We start from the raw sequence: 20,461 nt of genomic DNA on the forward strand, positions 1-20,461 counted from the left end.
TTTGTCTTATGGTCGTATGGTCTAAATGCAGCCCCAAACCTGGAAGGAATCTCCTCTGTGCTTCACTGTTGGGTGCAGACTCTCATCCATGTAGCGCTCTCCAGCTCTTCTCTGGACAAACTGCCTCCTGTTTGAGCCAAAAATTTCAAATTTTAGAAACATAGAAAGCCTACAGCACAATACAGACCCTTGGGCCCACAAAGCTGTGCCACACATGTCCTTACCTTAGAATTTACCTAGGGTTACCCATAGCCCTCTATTTTCCTAAGCTCCATATACCTATCCAGAAGTCTCTTAAACGACCCTATCATATCCGCCTTCACCACTGTTGCTGGCAACCCATTCCACGCACTCTCCACTCTCTGTGTAAAAAAACTTACCCCTGACATCCCCTCTGTACCTACTTCCAAGCACCTTAAAACTGTGCCCTCTCGTGTTAGACATTTCAGCCCTGGGAAAAAGCCTCTGACTCTCCACACGATCCACACGATCAATGCCTTTCATCATCTTGTACACCCTAAATTTTGACTCGTTGGTCCAGAGCACTTGCTGCCATCGTTCAGCAGCCCAGTCCCTGTGTCTTGTGTGTAGGTGAGTCTCTGGGCTTTCTTTCCACTTTAGAGGAATGGCTTTTTGGCAGCAACTCTTCCGTGAGGACCACCTCTGACAAGACTTCACTGGAGCATAGAGGGGTGTACTTGAGTTCCAGTGGTTTTCTAAGAGTTCAGAGCTGATATCAGTGCTGGATTACTTCTGATTTGAAGGGAGTATCATTTTGATGTATCTTTCATCCACTGCACTATTTCCATGAGTGACCACTGTGTTTCTAGTCCTCAACCTTGTCTGGTCCTTTGTGTTCCTTCAGAAGAGCTTAGGCAGCACATCTTGAAACTCCTGTCTGCCATGAAATTTCTGCTTGGAAAAGATCTTGCTGATGCAGGATGACCACCTGGTGTCTTGTTGCTATGCTCACTCTTGCCATAGCATAAGAATTGATGATTTGAAGATTAAACTGTCACATCTGCCACACCCTAACCTTTTAGTTCACCCAGTTGTATTCCTTCTACACCCGTTTCTGTTTCAGTTCATTCAACTCATTATGTCATTGATCATCAGCACCCGTTTGTTTTCTTTGTTTAATCATGCACTGGACTATATACTTACAAAGTAATCAACATTTTACTTGAAAAGTAAATAGGAATGGGAAATTGAATTAAAATGGGTGGCCACTGGGAGATACCCCTTCTTTCATAGACAGAGGGTAGGTGCTTGGCAAAACGGTCTCCCAATCTATGTCGGGTTCACTGATACGTAGGATATACATTGGGAGCACTGGATACAGTATATGACCCTACTGTTGGGGTTCCACTTCCCATTCCCATTCCCATTCCAATATATCAATCCATGATCTCTTCTGCTGTTGCAATGAGGCCACATTCAGGTTGGAGGAACAACACCTTTTATTCCATTTGGGTAGCCTCCCACCTGCTGGTATAAACATCGATTTCACAAACTTCCGGTATCTGCCCACCCTCCCCCCATTTCACCATTCCCCATCCCCTTTTTCCTCTCTCACTTTATCTCCTTGCCATGCATTTTGCCTCTCTCTGGTGGTCCTATCCCCTTTTCTTTCTTCCATGGCCATCTGTTCTCTCCTATCAGACTCTCTCTTCTCCAGCCCTGTACCTCTTTCACCAATCAACTTCCCAGCTCTTACTTCATCCCTCACCCTCCTGGTTTCACCAATCACCTTGTGTTTTTCCCTCCCCTCCCCCTCTCCCCCACTTTTTAACTCTACTCCTCACCTCTTTCTCTCCAGTCCTGCTGAAGGGTCTCGGCCCAAAACTTCGACTATACTTTTTTCCATTGATGCTGCCTGACCTGCTGAGTTCCTCCAGCATTTTGTGTCTATTACTTAATGTGCTACTTTAACAGAATACAAAATATTCTATATAATTTTTTTGCAAAATGGATGTTTGGAAATCTAAAATTTGCCCTTTTCTACTAACACACCAATCCAGAAGATAAACATAGAACATCTAAAACTAAATTTATGTAAAATGTCTAGGGTGCCTAATACTTTTGCACAATACTGTATGTCAGGCATGGACAGCAGCTGCGAATAAATAAATAACCCTTACATCCGTATGTTGTAATTCGTCCAATAGAACCGGGAGGCTTGCTAGTGCTACTTAGGGGAAGTCAAACTAGAATGACAGTGGGATGGAAACTACAGCAACAGGGTGAGAATTGGTAGAGTTGAGGGAAAGAAAGATAGTATGACAAGTAAGATTGAAAGCAAGGACTGTAAAGGACAGGCTAATAAATATGGTGGGACTGATGGGCTGAATGATTTTATTTCAGCACGAGGAGTATGACAGGTAAGGAAGATTAACTTAGAGCTTGGAGCTGAACATGGAATTACAGAGACTTGGTTGTGTGAGGGATGGGAATGCCAGTTCTGTGTTCATGGGTTTGGTTGTATTAGACATAATGCTGGAGGGAGGGAAGAGGTGGCACTGATAAGGAAGAATATCACAGCAGTATTCAGAAAGGGCACATTCACAGAGGCAATTTGGATGGAGTTCGAAAATAAGAAAGGGGCTGATGGGTTTATGCTAAACCCCCCCCCCCCATCCAATAGCCACCAAGAGGTAGAGGAACAGATATGTTGACAGATTGTGGAAAGGAGGAAGAACAGGGTTGTTATAGTGGGGGACTTTAACTTCCCTAGTTTCAATGGTTTGTAACTCTACCTCCACAGTTCAATCTCTGATAAATTTGTAAAATTGATTTCCCTCTCAGTAAGTTTGACTGTCAGACAGCTGCCTGTTTCCTTTATTTAATCAAATGCTGTCCTTTTAGCCATATATTTCTCAATGGGGTACAACTTGGCAAACTTTCATGTATTTTTCCAAATGTCTATTATTACTCTCTGTGCTAGATTTTAATATGATTTCCCAGACACTTCAGGTAGTTTTCCTTCATACCAGTGTCCTTGGCATCACTTAAGCATCGGGCTCAATGTCATCAGAGAACTCAACTTGAAATTCTATCAATAGAGCACTGCCCAAAGGATCCTTTATCATAAAGTCACTAATCTTCGCATTATAGAACACACATCGGTCAGTTGAAGTACGTATTCTTCCAGGAAAATGACCTGAATAAACTCCATGAAAATGTATTTGTCCAATCAATACATATTTCTTCCCCTCGATTGTCATGTTTACTTCATTGCACGCTCCTGTTATTCTTTTGTTTTATATTTTCTCACCACAGGAATGATTATCATTTGGCCTTTAAGCAAATTCTGCTGGCTTAGCTGTCCCTGATTATTTCAGATTAGTCTGTCTGTCCATAAATCGCAAAGCTCACTTCATGTGGCACAAGGAGATTAGCACTGAAATTATAATTTAAAATATTTAACATTTTAATGAAACATAATAGTGAAGACTTTGCATTCTTAATACATTTTGTACAGTAATTCTTAAGCAGGAGATTTTACTGATGTTTCCTTTCCACTCACTTTTTTTTGGGAATTATTTTTATTCATCTGAAGTCACAAAAAATATTAATCCACCTGATACCAAGGTTGTTAGAAGTATTGCGAATGATGTGCTTGCTGCAATTAATCTTTTCTGTGATTTGACTTTCAGGACCATGCCAAGTCTATTGGAATATTTAAGCTACAACTGTAATTTCATGGCTATCCTAGCTGGACCCTTCTACACATATAAAGACTACATTGCTTTCATTGAAGGCAGAACGTTGCACAGGAAGAGTACTGCAGTAAATGGAAAAGGGGATGAACAATATGATAATGTAGAACCTTCACCTGTGGTGAGATTTTTTTCTCAATGGCAATCTTGCTTAAACCTGGAGTTAAGCTATTTTGAAATATAGGGATCTATTGAATTAATTTGACATTTAATGTTGTGTGTTATAGACCACAGAATATAACTTAGTCTAAATTAATTCTTCAGTTGATAACCTCCAAAAGCAGCACTATGGTTAACAATGTTTTGGGGAAGTGACATGCCTTGCAATTATATTAAAAATTGCAAATAAGTACTATTTCACATTATTTCCCAGTTTTCCTGTCATCATACTAGTTTGTTTTACTGCAGTTAATAGTAACCTAGTGATTACCAAAAGTTTAAGACAAATTTTAAGTCATTAAGAATTAGGTCTGACTTAGACTGAATTGTCAATCCCCACTTAGTTAATTTTGAATTTAAATTACCAGACATTTTAAAACTGAGCTAATTGAATAATTTGTCATAATTTTCAACATCTAAGCACTGAGGATCTTTCATGGCCAAGAGGCAACACAGTAATCTGTGCTTGAATTTAAAGGCATCGGAAACATTGGCGATCGCCTTGATGAAATTCTGCTTTGAAGCTAATTTAATTGTTTTTGGATCCCAGAAGAAACCAAAATGACATGAAATTTGAGCTGCTGCTACATAGAAAAGTTATTATACAGATGTGACCTGCCTATGTTAGCTGTGAACTGTGGTGAATGATATTCTGCAAGCAGACCACAGGGTACTGACACCTAAGAAAATGACTGCAGAAGTTTCAGAAGGGAATGAAAGCATTATTTTGAACAGATGGCAGGGGGTAATGGTAAGGAGCACAGCTGGAATGTTCAACCCAATAGCTACAAACTTGTCAGTTTAACCTTGGTTGTGAGGAATGTTCTGGAAATGATAATCACTCACAGACTAAAACTGTGAGTCAATCTGTGAAAGCCTGCAGGATTTGTTAAAAGTTAATCGAACCCGATTATTTATTTACAATTTTGTGATGAAATACCGGAAGGGTTGATGTATACTTCAAAAAGATTTGATAAACTGCTACATAACAGACCAGGTATCTTAAATGTTTAAAACAGGAAATAGAAAAGGTGTGTCAAATGGGCAATGTTATGATGGCCATGGGAGATTTTAACATGCAGATCAATTGGGGAAAACCAGGTTGGTATTGGATCTCAAGAAAATGAATTTGTTGAATGCCTACAAGATGGCTTTTTAGAGCAGATTGTCATTGAGCCTACTAGGGAATCAGCAAAACTCAATTGGGTGTTATGTAATGAACCAGTGGCAATGAGGGAGCTTAAGGTAAAAGAGCTCTTAGGAGCCAGTGATTACAACATGATTGAGTTCAACTTGAAATTTGATAGGGAGAAAGGAAAGTCTGATGTAGCAGTTTTTTTTTCATGGAGTAAAGGAAATTACAGTGGTATGAGAGAGGAGTTGGCCAAAATAAATTGGAAGGAGATGCTGGCAGGGATGACAGCAGAGCAGCAATGGCGTGAGCTTCTTGGAAAAATGAGGAAGGTGCAGGACAGATGAATTCCAAAAACAAAGAAATAGTCAAGTGGCAAAACAGTACACCATGGCTGACAAGGGAAGTCAAAGCTAATGTCAAAACAAAAGAGAGGGCATACAACAAAGCAAAAATTAATGGGAAGATGGAGGATTGGGAAGTTTTTAAAAACCTACAGAGAGAAACTAAAAGAATCATAAGAAGGGAAAAGATGAAATATGAAAACAAGCTAGCAAACAATATCAAAGTGGACAGTTAAAGCTTTCTCAAGTAGATAAAAATAAAAGAGAAATGAGAGTAGATATAGGACTGCTAGAAAAAGAGGCTGGAGAAATAAGGGGCAAGGAGATGGCAGATGAACTAATGAATATTTTGCATCAGTCTTCACTGTGGAAGACACTAACAGTGTGCCAGACATTGTAGTGTATGAAGGAACAAAAGTGAGTGCAGTTACTATTACAAGAGAGGAGGTGCTCAAAAAGCTGAAAGACCTAAGGGTACATAAGTCACCTGGATCAGTTGAACTGCACACTAGGGTTCTGAAAGAGGTAGCATTGGAGATTGTGGAGCCATTAGCACGGACCTTTAAAAAATCATGAGGATTGCAAATGTCACTCCACTCTTTAAGAAAGGAGGAAGGCAGCAGAAAGGAAATTATAAACCAGTTAGCCTGACCTCAATGGCTGGTGAGATGTTGAAGTCAATTGTTAAGGATGATATTATAGATGATGGTGACACAGGACAAAATGGGGCAAATTCAGCATGGTTTCCTTCAGAGAAAATCTTGCTTGACAAACCTATTCAAATTCTTTCAGGAGATTACACGAAGGATAGTAAAGAGTATGGGGTGGATGTTGTATATTTGGATTTTCAGAAGGCCTTTGACAAGGTGCCATACATGAGGCTATTTACTAAGTTAAGAGCCCATGGTATTAAAGGAAAGTTACTGGCGTGGTTAGGACATTGACTGATTTGGTAGGAGGCAGCAAGTGGGAATAAAAGGATTCTTTTCTGGTTGGCTGCCAGTGAGTAGTGATGTTCCGCAGGGGTTGGTGTTGGGACCGCTTCTTTTCATGCTGGATAACAATGATTTAGATAATGGAATAGATGGCTTTGTTGCCAAATTTGCAGATGATATGAAGGTTGGTGGAGGAGCAGGTAGTATTGAGGAAAAAGGTACGCTGCAGAAGGACAGACAGATTAAAAGAATGGGCAAGAATGTGGCTAATGAAATACAATGTTGGAAAAAGCATGGTCATACACTTTAGTAGTACAAATAAATGTGCAGACTGTTTTCTAAACGGAGATAAAATCCAAAAATCTGAGATGCAAAGTGACATATGAGTCCTTGTGTAGAACACTCTGAAGGTTAACTTGCAGGTAGAGCTGGTGGTGAGGATGGCAAATGTAAAGTTAGCTTTCATTTCAAGAGTTCTTGAATACAAGAGCAAGGATGTGATGCTGAGGCTTTACAAGGCACTGGTGAGGCCTGACCTTGAGTATTGTGAGCAGTTTTGGACTCCTTATCTAAGAAAAGATATGCTGGCATTAGAGACATTCCAGAGGTGGTTTACAGGGATGATTCCGGGAATGAAATGGTTTTCGTATGAGGAACCTTTGATAGCTCTGGGTCTGTATTCACTGGAATTTTGAAGGATGAGGGAGGGATCTCATTGAAATCTTTCGAATGTTGAAAGGCCTGGACAGAGTAGATGTGGAAAGGATATTTCCCATGGTGGGAGAGTCTAGGACAAGAGGGCATAGCCTCAGGATAGAGGGGCGTCCATTTAAAACAGAGATTTGGAGAAATTTCTTTAGCCAGAGGGTGGTGAATTTGTGGAATTTGTTATCACAGGCAGCTTTGGAGGCCAGGTCATTGGGTGTATTTAAGGCAGAGGTTGATTGGACATGGCATCAAAGGTTACTGGAAGAAGGCTGAAGAATGGGGTTCAGGAGGGGAAAAAAGGGCCAGGCATGATTGAATGGTGGAGCAGGCTCGATGGGCCAATTGGCCTAATTCTGCTCCCATGCAGTATGGTCTAAAATAATGTACATGCGATCCTGACCTCAGTAAAGAGAACGGTAGAGTACAAAGCCAAAAAAGTCAGGCTGAACTTTCAATAAACACTATTTAGGCAGCAAATAGAGGATTCTACCTTGTTATGGGCACCACACATTAGAAAAAGTGTGAAGGCTTTGAAGCGGGTACAAAAGAAATGGACTAAAATGATTTTGTGTTTAATGGTTTCTTCGTGGGAATAAACTAGAAAAGCTGGTGCTGTTCTTTTTAGAGAGTATTCTGAAGTTATGTGAATATAGTAGATAATAATTCAAGCAAGAACCAGTTTTCAGTTTTTATGGTAAATTGCAAGTAGTACACTGAAGTAAAAAGCTTAGAGACTACGAGATGTAGTTTGCAAAGTAGTGGACATGAGATGTTTGCATATGCATGAGTCAAATGCTAAAACAAACCAGGTAACATGGGCCAAGTCACCACAGAGACTTGAATTCAAGCTGGCAGACCAGGCAGATATTGTCACTTAGTGTATCAAACATGGTCGCAAGATTAGGTAATCAAGAGCTTTTTATGCACTTGTGTATTCAGAGACAGCCCTAACAGCATAAATTTTGGGTATCTGACTCTCTGTCTTCAGAAACTTTTAGTTATTTGTGTGAATTACTTTGAAAGGTGTTTCATCAGTCAGAGGTGTCTCTCACTGTAGATATATAATTCAAAGGAAGCATTGTCAAAGCAAAATATTGAAGTGAACTATGTCATCTTAATGATTGAAATTGTATCAAATCACCTGATGTTGCTGCTGATCTTAAGGGTATAAAAATGTGATGTACTTTTGAGCTTGTGAGTCTCTACTGTGTGTCGCCAGAATGATACCAGCTTGTTGTGATGAATAAAGACTTCTATAGTGTCTCTCCAGTGACTTTAATCACACTCAACAGTTCTCAGTAGAACAGAGGGTTATGAAGGGTATTAAAAGAGGTATTTAAAAGCATAATGAGTATGGACAGTGCATATAGACTAACTCTTCCCATTGGTGGTGAATTTAAGAACAAGGAGTAACAGAATGGAGATAATTGGTGAAATGAATCAGAAGTGACATAAGGGAAAAACTTATTTTACAAGTGGACGGGGTCTGGAATACATCAGAGATGGTGGTAATGGAGATGCACAGATGTATTGAAACAGAAAAATTACAGTAATAGAGGAAGGATGAATGGGATCAGCCAGGTTATGCTTGTACAGAGCTGGCAAGACTCCTTCCGTAGTGTAACCATCATGTGGTACTGCACAAACAGTTAAGAGTTTTTCTTGAGTGCTTTCACAATAATCTTGCAGCAAGGAAGATAGTATACAAAAAAAGACAAAATTATTATTTTCAATCAAACAAATATTGGTAAGTATTGCACAAAGCAGCAGAGCCACTCAGCAGGTCAGACAGCATCTGCGGAAGGAAAGGAGAGTCCACATTTCAGGTGTAGACCTCAGCTGTCTGACCTGCTCCATTCCTTTGTTGTCTTGTGTGTTGTTCCAGATTCCAGTATCTGCAGTCTCCTGTGTCTATAAATGTTGGTAAGTCTTCTTTGTGCAGAAATAGAAAGAAAATTCTACAAGGAGTTTTGTTGCCCAGTTTTTGCATTTTCCCCCTGTACTTGTTTCCATTCTAAACAATCTTACCACTTCCTTTACTTGCCAGTAGGTTGAATTCAGCAACATTCATGCACATTGGCAATACAGTAGTTCAGAAGAATTATGAAATATTTTGAAGTCAACGACTTTTAATTATAAGTTACATATTATAAGATGAGGTTATAGAGTACCTGGAGGCACATGACAAGATAGGCAGAACTCAGCATGGATTCCTTAAAGGAAAATCCTGCCTGACAAACCTATTACAATTTTTTTAGGAAATTACCAGTAGGCTAGACAAGGGAGATGCAGTGGATGTTGTATATTTGGATTTTCAGAAGGCCTTTGTCAAGGTGCCACACATGAGGCTACTTAACAAGATAAGAGCCCATGGAATTACAGGAAAGTTACATACGTGGATAGAGCGTTGGCTGATTGGCAGGAAACAGAGAGTGGGAATAAAGGGATCCTATTCTGGTTGGCTGCCGGTTACCAGTGGTGTTCCGCAGAGATCAGTGTTGGGGCCGCTTCTTTTTACATTGTACATCAACGATTTAGATTATGGAATAGATGGCTTTGTGGCTAAGTTTGCTGATGATACGAAGATAGGTGGAGGGGCCAGTAGTGCTGAGGAAACGGAGAGTCTGCAGAGAGACTTGGATAGATTGGAAGAATGAGCAGAGAAGTGGCAAATGAAATACAATGTTGGAAAGTGTATGGTTATGCACTTTGGCAGAAAAAATAAACGGGCAGACTATTATTTAAATGGGGAAAGAATTCAAAGTTCTGAGATGCAACGGGACTTGGGAGTCCTCATACAGGATACCCTTAAAGTTAACCTCCAGGTTGAGTCAGTAGTGAAGAAGGCGAATGCAATGTTGGCATTCATTTCTAGAGGAATAGAGTATAGGAGCAGGGATGTGATGTTGAGGCTCTATAAGGCGCTGGTGAGACCTCATTTGGAGTACTGTGGGCAGTTTTGGTCTCCTTATTTAAGAAAAGATGTGCTGACGTTGGAGAGGGTACAGAGAAGATTCACTAGAATGATTCCAGGAATGAGAGGGTTAACATATGAGGAACGTTTGTCCACTCTTGGACTGTATTCCTTGGAGTTTAGAAAAATGAGGGGAGACCTCATAGAAACATTTCGAATGTTAAAAGGCATGGACAGAGTGGATGTGGCAAAGTTGTTTCCCATGATGGGGGAGTCTAGTACGAGAGGGCATGACTTAGGGATTGGAGGGCGCCCTTTCAGAACAGAAATGCGAAGAAATTTTTTTAGTCAGAGGGTGGTGAATCTATGGAATTTGTTGCCACGGGCAGCAGTGGAGGCCAAGTCATTGGGTGTATTTAAGGCAGAGATTGATAGGTATCTGAGTAGCCAGGGCATCAAAGGTTATGGTGAGAAGGCAGGGGAGTGGGACTAAATAGGAGAAAATGGATCAGCTCATGATAAAATGGCAGAGCAGACTCGATGGGCCAAATGGCCTACTTCTGCTCCTTTGTCTTATGGTCTATAACAAGAAATATAGTAAGCATGAATGATGAACCGGGAAAATATTTTCAGTAAACCTGAGGTATTTGTTATTTTAGTTTCATAACATTTTAATGTTTAAATTCCTTCTGCTTGCTTTTCAGCCAGCTGTACTGTGTAAGCTTCTCGTTTGCGGGATTTCTTTGGCTTTTCACCTGACGGTCACAAATATGTTCCCTGTTGCATACAATATTGATGAAACATTTGTGATGACAGCTAGCTTGCTTAGCCGAGTGTTCTACCTTTATTTTTCATTAATGGCTGCCCGGCCAAAATACTACTTTGCTTGGAGTCTTGGTGAGTATTCAAATGCTTTCTGACTAAAGCAGAAGCATTGACATAGTGTTATAAACATTTGAAACTTTCTAATTTCTACTTGTCAAATGCCTTGGAATTGCATGTTAATGGATGTTTTCATTTCTCAACAAGTACAATGGTAAGTTCAAGTGGTTCAAAACATGAATTTGATTCAATTTGTATTTTTCATCATCTGAGTTCATGTATAATCCCTATACTTGAGATTGATATCAGTTGTAATGAGTGAATAAAGAAACTGTATACTTAAAAGCTGAGCTGTGATTGAATGCATATTTACAATAAATAAAGTGGAACCCTGTTACAAGATTGTGAGAGAAAAAAGTAGTTTGGTAATATCATGAGCAATTACAAATTCCTGTACTGGTATTTTTAGCTACTTAAAAATAAACTCAATTGATCATAAACACAAGAGGTTCTGCAGATACTGGAAATCTTCAGCATCATACACAAAATGCTGGAGGAAGTCAGCAAGTCAGGCAATATCTATGGAGGGGAATAATCAGTCAACGTTTCGAGCTAAGACCCTTCATCGGAACTGGAAAAGAAGGGGTATTGCACTTGAAGGTGGGGGAGGGGAGGAGTACAAGCTGGCAGCTGATAGGTGGAGCCAGGTGGGGTGGGGGGGGGAAGATGGGTGGGAGAGGGTGGATGAAGTTAGAAGCAGGGAGATGATAGGGGAAGAGGTAAAGGGCTGAAGAAGATGGCATCTGATAGGGGAGGACAGTTGGCCATGGATGAAAGAGGAGGAGTGTGAGTGGGGGGATGGGGGACACCAGAGGGAGGTGATAGGCAGGTTAGGAGAAGAGGGAGGATTTGGAAACCAGAATGGGGAATGAAAAAAAGAGAAGGGGAAGGAGTAGAAATAGAAAAAAGATACTCATGCCATCAGGTTGGATGCTACCCAGCTGAAACATAAGGTGTTGCTTTTACAATCTGAGTGTGCCTCGTTGTGGTAGTAGATGAGGCGATGGATTGACATGTCAGAATGGGAAGTTGAATTGAAGTGGGTGGCCACTGGGAAATCCTGCCTTTTGTTGCACATGGAACAAGGTGCTCGACGAAGCGGTCCCTCAGTCTCTGTCGGGAGCACTGGATAGAATAGCTAACCCCGACAGACTCGCAGGTGAAGTATCAGCTTGCCTGGAAGGACTCTTTGGGGACCTGAATGATGGTGAAGGTGGAAGTGTAGGGACAGATGTAGCACTTGATATGCTTGCAGAGGTTAAGTGCCAGCAAGGTTATCAGTAAGGAGGGATGAGTGGACAAGGGAGTCACATAGGGGCGATCCCTATGGAAAGTATGGTGCGAGGGAGAAAGAAAGATGTGCCTAGATCCCGTTGGAAATGGCGGGCATTGCAGAAGATGATGTGCTGGATACAGTGGCTTGTGGGGTGGTATGTAAGGACATGGGGAGCACTATCCCTGTTATGTCAGTGGGAGAATTGGTGAGGGCAGATTGTGGAAAATAGAGAAGATAAGAATCGAGGGCAGCATCAACGATGGTGGAAGGGAAAACCCGTTTGTTGTAAAAGGAGGATATTCCAGAATGGAAATTCTCATCCTGAGAACAGATGCAAAGGAGACAAAAGAACTGAGAGAATGGAATAGCATCTTTACAAGTGGCACAGTGGGAAGAAGAAGTCAAGATAACTGAGTCAGTAGGTTTGTAAAAGATATTGGTAGATAGTTTGTCTTCAGAGATGGAGACAGAGTAGCTATACTTCATTAGGAGCTTGAAGAGATTTGGCATGTTAACAGATACAAGCATCCATAGGTGTACCATGGAGAGCATTCTGATAGGCTGCATCACTGTCTGGTATGGGGTGGTAGGGGGGACACTACTGCACAGGATCGAAAGAAGCTGCAGAGGATTGTATATTTAGTCAGCTCCATCTTGGGTACTAGCCTACAAAGTACCCAGGACATCTTCAAGGAGTGGTGTCTCAGAAAGGCAGCATCCATTATTAAGGAACCCCATCAGCCAAGGCAAGCCCTTTCTCACTGTTACCATCAGGTAGGAGGTACAGAAGCCTGAAGGCGCACGTAGTAATTCAGGAACAGCTTCTTCCCCTCTGCCATCCGATTCCTAAATGGACATTGAACCTGTGAGCACTACCTCATGTTTTTAATATATATTATTCCTGTTTTTTGCACAACTTTTAACCTATTCAATATATGTATGCTGTAAATGATTTACTTATTTTTTCCTCTTCTATATTATGTATTGCATTGAACTGTTGCTGCTAAGTTAACAAATTTCACGACACACACCAGTGATAATAAACCTGATTCTGATTCTGATCAAGAAAAGGAAGGGAGGTGTCAGAGTTGGACCAAGTAAATTTGAGGGCAAGGTGGATGCTGCTGTTGTTTTCAGGAGTTGGTGACATACATTAGCAATATACAATGATACAGGTGTAACTTTGTCAGGAATTCTAGTTGCAAGAAAGGTAATGCATTGCTCTGCATGCATGTGTGGGTGCATTTGCCATATTCTTGTATCCCTTCCCTTATTTGTTTCCTTACAGCACCATACTCTGTACCTTGTCTTTAAACAACATTTTCCATCCCAAATTTCAGTTTCCTATATGGTCCAAGATCTTACCGTTATTACCGCTATCTCCGTGTTGATGTCCTGGCTAACCCCTCATTTCGCAACTGTGATACTCTGGTTCTATATCTTCCAGCCAGGGAAAAACTCAAATCTGCAGAATCTTAAGAATTCTTTCAGCTTCAATGAGATAATCTGGAGAAGCTAGAAGGATGATTTTCCTTTTGTTAGAGTTGTAGTAGCTATGATTTGGGTTTATTTAGGTACTGTAAAGAGCAAGAAACCAAAAATCTAAGTATTTATCTGGAAGGAACAATAAACTGAAGTGTAAAGGAGTGGTTTCAGTGAAGGAGTATTTTGTATGGTTATAGGAGTCAAGTTTTTTTTGATTGAAGCATTTATGATTGATTTGATAGGACTGAAGGTAGAGAACAGTAGATGAGACTCAGGAAGCTTTATCAACAGCACTTCTGGTTGGTAAAATTCTGAGGAAAAAGATCTTGAGTGCACTATGAATTCAGAAGTAGCGTGAATAGAGATGGGTCAGAAGCTGGAGAACCATGTGGGATCAGGGCAAACGTGGGGAGTCTTGGGCTTGTTCAACATGTTGGATGGGCTGATTTGTTTAATTTTGCTTTCATTATTCCTGTGGTGGTAGGTGATAACACACAGCAATGTGAGAGCTGTAGTTATCAAATATTTAAATAACTGTCTTTGAATCCTGATGTCTGCTTGAAAGGTCAAAATCAATTGTCTCTTAGTGTCCACTTTTGTATTTACATTTGGTGATTGGTTTATTATTGTCACATGTGCTGTGTTACAGCAAAAAAAAATTTAAGCATTCCTTCCCTACAGATAATTTTATTTCATCAGGACAAGGGAAAAGCAATAACAGAACTCAGTTTTTTTCGCTCCGTTGGGAAATCAAAAACTACAGGGCATAGAATTCTAACTTCAGGGGAACTTTATCTCACAGAAGTAATTGTGAATATTTGTGAGTAAACAGTGAAAAAAACCTAATAACTACACTCATGTATTTAAAAATTTATCATTATTGTATTAAATTTTATTTTCAATAGCTGACGCTATCAACAATGCTGCAGGATTTGGCTTCAATGGTTATGATGAGCAAGGCAATGCACGTTGGGACTTGATTTCAAATTTAAATATTGTGAACATTGAGGTGAGAATTTTTCTTTAACTTGATGACAACTACACTTACGTGACACCATCCCCAATTCTAGTTTCTCTAAGAAATGCAATGCTTGTTTCCTTGAGACTGTATCCACTGGGATCTTTACATTTTACTAAGATATTCAAGCACAGGATGAGGATAAAATCTAAATCTGAAAAGTTTGTATAGATGGCAAAAAATGATTTATGCAGTCCTTTGCACTCAACTTGTTTTCTTCTGTGACAGAAAGTTAAGCTTCTACTTTTCACACTGTTCTACGTTTGTATTTGATTCTTATAATTAGCTTAGATTTTGTGTAGATTTTGTGTGTTCTAAAAGAACCAGATTATCTGCTCCAGACTTTGAGATATTATCTTAAACAAATATAATCTCTACCTCCACTTCCCACAGTGCTTTGGAGCTTTCTTGCCTTTTATTAACCTACTTCAAGTGAAAGTAATTTCAGATAATGTAACTTTTTTTTCAATGCTTACTTTTTGCAGTCAGCAACAAGTTTTAAAATGTTCATTGATAACTGGAACATACAAACAGCTCGCTGGTTTAAAAGGTAAAAATCTGGTTTGACTTTTTCTTAACCTTATTGCTGTCAACTGTACTCTTTTCCATAGATGCTGCCTGACCTGCTGAGTTCCTCCAGTATTGTGTGTGTGTGTGTGTTGCTTGGATTAACAGCATCTGCAGATTTTCTCTTGCTTGCAGTTAAGATAGAGTTGTCTTTAGGTTTTGTGATTTGGAATTTGTATATTAAAAGAATATAGGTTATGTTGTATCCTCATGATTGCAATTGTAAGGTGCAAATCTTGTTGAAGGCTTGTTTTGTGAACATTGAGCCTAATTTGTCATCAAATAATTGTTTGAATACCCCAGTTTACATCAGATCACCAACTTCTGTAACATTCAGAAAATATTAATTGATTCTTAGAATAGTTTTACTTAAGTATTTGGCAAATGTGAATGGTACAGTCCAAAGTCTGAAATCTGTAACCAAGGTTATCATATCAGTAAAAATACTTTGATCCTTAAAGGCCAGGTATGCATTGATGACGAGCCAACTTTCAGAGAATTGACAGATATCTGCAGTGTGCTTTAAGGACTTCTGTGCCTGCCTATTGCAGTATCACAATGTCAGAGCCATTTAGAGACAACAAAAGAGCTGTGTGATAGCATACTAGAAACCTCCAGGACATGGAAAGTCATGTGGCTATAAAGGAGAAATGCAACTTTAAGACTAACATGGGAGGTATAATCAAGACGCAGACCAACTCAAGTACAATTTGAGACTGTGATTTGAGATCAATTAATTAATACTAATTTTTATAAGAATAATGTGAAAAGTATAAGTTTGATCCCTGTGGAAAGAAGCTCGGCAAGGAATTGATGTTTTGGGGATATTGGTCTAATAGAGTTAAGGAAGTTGTTTATGAAAGCTCATGAATTTTAAACTGTGCCTTTCCCTTTCAGAGTTTGCTATGACCGCTGCCATTATCATCCAACAGTAGCAACTTTTATCCTCTCTGCAATGTGGCATGGAGTGTACCCAGGCTATTACATGACGTTTCTTACAGCAATACCAATAACATTAGCAGCTCGCGCAGTAAGTCATCATTTGGATTTCTCCTTTCATATAACCTTCGTAACAGTATAGTTTACATTCTTGTATGTTCTCCCTTGCCTTGACAAAAATTTATTTAAGTGCTTAAATTTGCACTGTTTTGTGAGGCAGCCAAGTGTGTGATACATTTTCTTATAGAAATTGCATTTTGATACATTGTCAAATTCAATTCATTGCCTCCATTTACATATGTAATTGACAGTTTCAGAATAATCTTTGTCATGATCTGTATAGTTGGTTGATAAATGTACCCTATCTAAGCATAGACAGTAATCTCTAGATAACCAACATGGACAAGAAAAACACAGTATGGGCCTTCAGTACATTTTACGCCTTTTCAATATGGTGTAACGGTAGCAAAGCAACATTTAAAAATAATTTTTGGTCATTCTTTGACCTGATAAAAGCAACATCTGTCTATAAATAGCAGAAAGCAATAGAATTTAGAAATATTTTTAGATTTAATTTATCCAAAGGTACTGGATTTTCAAAGTTAATTTTATTATCAAAGTACATGCATGTCATCTGATACAACCCTGAGATTCATTTTCTTCTGGGCATTGTCAGTAAATCTTCAGAATAATAACCATAACAGAACCAACGAAAAACCAACCAGAGTGCAGAAGACAACAAACTACACAAATAGAAAAATAAGAAATAAAAATAATAATTAGATAAACAATAAATATCAATAACATGAGATGAAGAGTCCTTGAAAATGAGTCCTTTAGTTGTGGGAACATTTCAGTGATGGGGCAAGTGAAGTTATTCCCTTTGGTTCAAGAGCCTGATGGTTGAGGGGTAGTAGCTGGTCCTGAGCCTGGTGTTGTGAGTCTTGAGGCTCCTGTAACTTCTTCCTGATGGCAGCACCAAGAAGAGAGCATGTCCTGGGTAGTGGGGGTCCCTGACGATGGATGCTGTTTTCCTGCGACAGCGTTTCATGTAGATGTGCTCAATAATTGGGAGGTCTTTACCTGTGATGGACTGGCCCATATCCAATTCTTTTTGTAGCATTTTCTGTTCAAGGGCATTGGCGTTTCCACGCCTGGCTGTGATGCAGTCAGCGAATATACTGTCCACTATACATCCATAGAAGTTTGTCAAAGTTTTAGATATCATTCTGAATCTCTGCAAACTTCTAAGGAAGTTGAGGAACTTCCATGCTTTGTTTGTAATGGCACTTGTGTGCTGGGCCCAGGACAGGTCCTCCGAAATAATAACACCTAGGAATTTAAAGGTGTTATCCCTCTCCACATCTAATCTTCTAATGAAGATTGGCTAATGGACCTCTGGTTTCCTTCTCCCGAAACCAATAATCAGCTCCTTGTTTTAGCCTTCAAAACAATCAAATGATGTCAGAATTTCTGGTAGCTATTCAGATGGAAAGTCACAATTGTTCTTTGCAGAATAAGCATATATTGGGTGCTCAGTGGGTAAAACAGAGTCATTTCTCCCCACTGCTGAGATGCAGCTACAGCTCCCATGCTTTTCTGATTAGTGAATTACTAAGAAATCCTTAGCGGATGAGTGTAACAAACTAGATTACTTCCAAAGCAAGTTTTGTCAGAGTATTAACTGCCTTGGTGTGTTTCTTTTTCAGATTAGAAACAACTTTAGAAACTCTTTTATTAGGACACCAGCGTTCAAATTATTTTATGACATTTTCACCTGGATTGCAACCATGATAGCAATAAGCTACACAGTTGCGCCATTTGTTTTGCTCTCAGTGGAGCCATCCCTAAAATTTTACCGGTAAGCTGAAAATATCTGATTATCTTCTGGTAGTTTTTTAGTGAAATGGGGAAAAATACTTTCTTGCTACAAGAAAAAACTTTTTCTTGCTAGATATGCCTTTTAAAAGATCTTGAGAATAATATTGCCACCCACATTAATAAGTTTTTATCAATATTAGTTTTTGTTATTTCTGATGCAAGCAAAATACCTGCAGGAATTGGACAGTTTTATTAATCAAATCCATATCTTCCAGCTGATTGTGAGTTCAATATATAAAATGACGCAAAGGCATTCTGATGCGATATACAAACTAGATCTATTATGCTATCATATACTATGGTGAATAAGATTTAATTGTAATGCAATCAATATTTGGGTGTGGGTACTGGGTTTGAACACTTCCTCTTGACTCGTAACCAATACCCTACTTTTACAAGATGAAAAGTGGTCAATCTAATTATGCCTGCGAGATCGTACAATAGATATTAAAAATTCTAATGCATTACTTTGGAGTTCGGTGGAGTGGGTGTGAAGAGGAAACAGTTGAGAATCATATTGCCATCTACTGAGCAAAACAGTTTAATCTTCTGGGAGCAAAAGGACCAGGAAGTAACCAGAAACTAAAATTCATTCCTAAATTAATACACAAGCAATATATGCAAACTAGTGCTGTTGCACCATATTGTGCAGTGATGCCGATTTAGAACACCCATGGTATTTGATTGGAAAAGCAAGTACTTCAGTTCAGTGATAGATCAATCATATATGAGATATGTGAGCATGATAAAAAGGGAAACAGAATTTCTGCTACATAATTTTTGGTGTAATTCTCCTAATGTGTTTATAAACAGCATGAATATGAGAATTTTATGCACAAATTACATGGAGCACAAATTGAACTCTGAGCTACCTGAGTGTAGAAATCAGAACACAGCTCTCTTTACATGTACCAGCAGCAGTTCCAAGGCTGAATTGTCATTTTCTACTAATCCTCTGCAAAGAAGCTCCAAAAAGCCAAGCAGATTCTCTCTGTCTGAAGATGATCAGTGAATGGTTCTAACACTTTTGATCATTTAAAATTTGCTACCTGTAGAAAATAATTTCCAACTATCTTGATTAAATTCCTCCAGGTTTCCATCAAGGAAAGATTTTTTTAAAAGATAGGAAGTCTAGGCATGAGTGGTGTTGCTGATGATGAAATGCATTTTCAGTTGGTGCATGCACCACTGGCAGAAATTCTATTTTACATGAGAACCTAATCTAGTACCTTCAATAGGAGAAAATCTGCAGATGCTGGAAATCCAGAGCAACTCTCACAAAATACTGGAGGAACTCAGCAGACCGGGCAGCATCAATGGAAAAGAGTAAACAGTCGACATCTCGGGCCAAGACTTCCATCAGGACCTGATAATTTTTTTTAAGTTGTTTGTTTTCAATTAAGACCCAAGTATTCTTAATCAGATGCATTTGTTATTTCATATTATCTCTTTTTGACGCTCATCTCTGTTACCATGAAATATATTTTTCTTTCATGCTGCTGGATGCCAAAAATATTTTTAACTTCAGGTGAATTAACTGTTTATTCATTTATTTGCAATTCTATCATTTTATGTTTGTCTAACATTGAATTATTTTCTTTCCTAGTTCTTGGTATTATTGTTTCCATGTCGTTCCTCTGTTGGTCATATTGGTATTGCCAATTAAACCAAGACGAAAGGAAAATGAACAGAACCATTCAAAACAGAAATCACTGGTAGAACGATTGACCTCGAACAATTATTCTGCTTTGAACAACAACTTGGACCAGATACCAAGACCATCGTGAACACCAAGTGCATTTGAATAGGAGGTTAGGACTGCAAATAAATTCTTTACTGTTTTTAACAAGTGTGAATTATTTAATGAGAGTTTGTGCAAATTATACTTAAATTACATATTTTTAAAATGCCAAACAGAAGCAGACAGATTGAAATTAACAAATCTTCAGCCACATTATACGTCAGCTGGTTAGAATTCTTTTATCGGAGGTATGACCCAGTCCAGAGATGATTTGATTTCTTGTCAATTAAAATATTGCTTTTGAGAAGTTGTATTAAATAAGTTTATTAAGAACCATGACATTTTGCGAAATAAAGCCACGTTCAGCCAATTAGGATCTTTGAAACAAAGCAAAATCGTATCTGATCCTGGAGATGATGAAATATCAGAGCGCGTTAAGGACACCTTATTCTTGGCCAATCCCAAAATAGAGATTTGTGAAAAATTAACTTGATTCTCATGTAATGGTGATATCACACAACTGTCTTCAATCCTGCCAAACTTGTGAGTTAATATGACGGGCACTTGTACTAATATTTCATATATCACATGACACAAATGAAGATATTTTTGTACATTGCTTATAGGGAAATAAAGCCATGTTTGACAGCCTTGGTTATATAGTTCATTTTACTAAAGGTAACTACTTCCTGCACTCATTTAGGAAATTTTGAAAGAATACAGTTTGAAATAAGGGATTTCAGTCTGCACTGCTGAGTTTC

The 20,461-nt window shown here is 39.0% G+C and overlaps 1 protein-coding gene across 3 annotated transcripts in view; it reads left to right on the forward strand.

The window, feature by feature from the left end:
- LOC140193959 (lysophospholipid acyltransferase 2-like) overlaps positions 1–20,461 on the forward strand; it is a 185,304-nt gene that overhangs the window by 156,726 nt on the left and 8,117 nt on the right. For all 3 annotated transcript variants that reach the window (XM_072251188.1, XM_072251190.1, XM_072251189.1), the window contains 7 exons: positions 3,657–3,840; positions 10,616–10,808; positions 14,460–14,563; positions 15,058–15,122; positions 16,037–16,169; positions 17,788–17,939; positions 19,566–19,770. In XM_072251188.1, coding sequence (XP_072107289.1) covers positions 3,657–3,840; positions 10,616–10,808; positions 14,460–14,563; positions 15,058–15,122; positions 16,037–16,169; positions 17,788–17,939; positions 19,566–19,746 — 1,012 coding nt within the window. In that variant the 3' untranslated portion in view covers positions 19,747–19,770. The remainder of the gene's footprint in view (positions 1–3,656; positions 3,841–10,615; positions 10,809–14,459; positions 14,564–15,057; positions 15,123–16,036; positions 16,170–17,787; positions 17,940–19,565; positions 19,771–20,461) is intronic.

This window comes from Mobula birostris, chromosome 2 (assembly GCF_030028105.1).
Source record: "Mobula birostris isolate sMobBir1 chromosome 2, sMobBir1.hap1, whole genome shotgun sequence".
Classification (NCBI taxonomy): Eukaryota; Metazoa; Chordata; class Chondrichthyes; order Myliobatiformes; family Myliobatidae; genus Mobula; species Mobula birostris.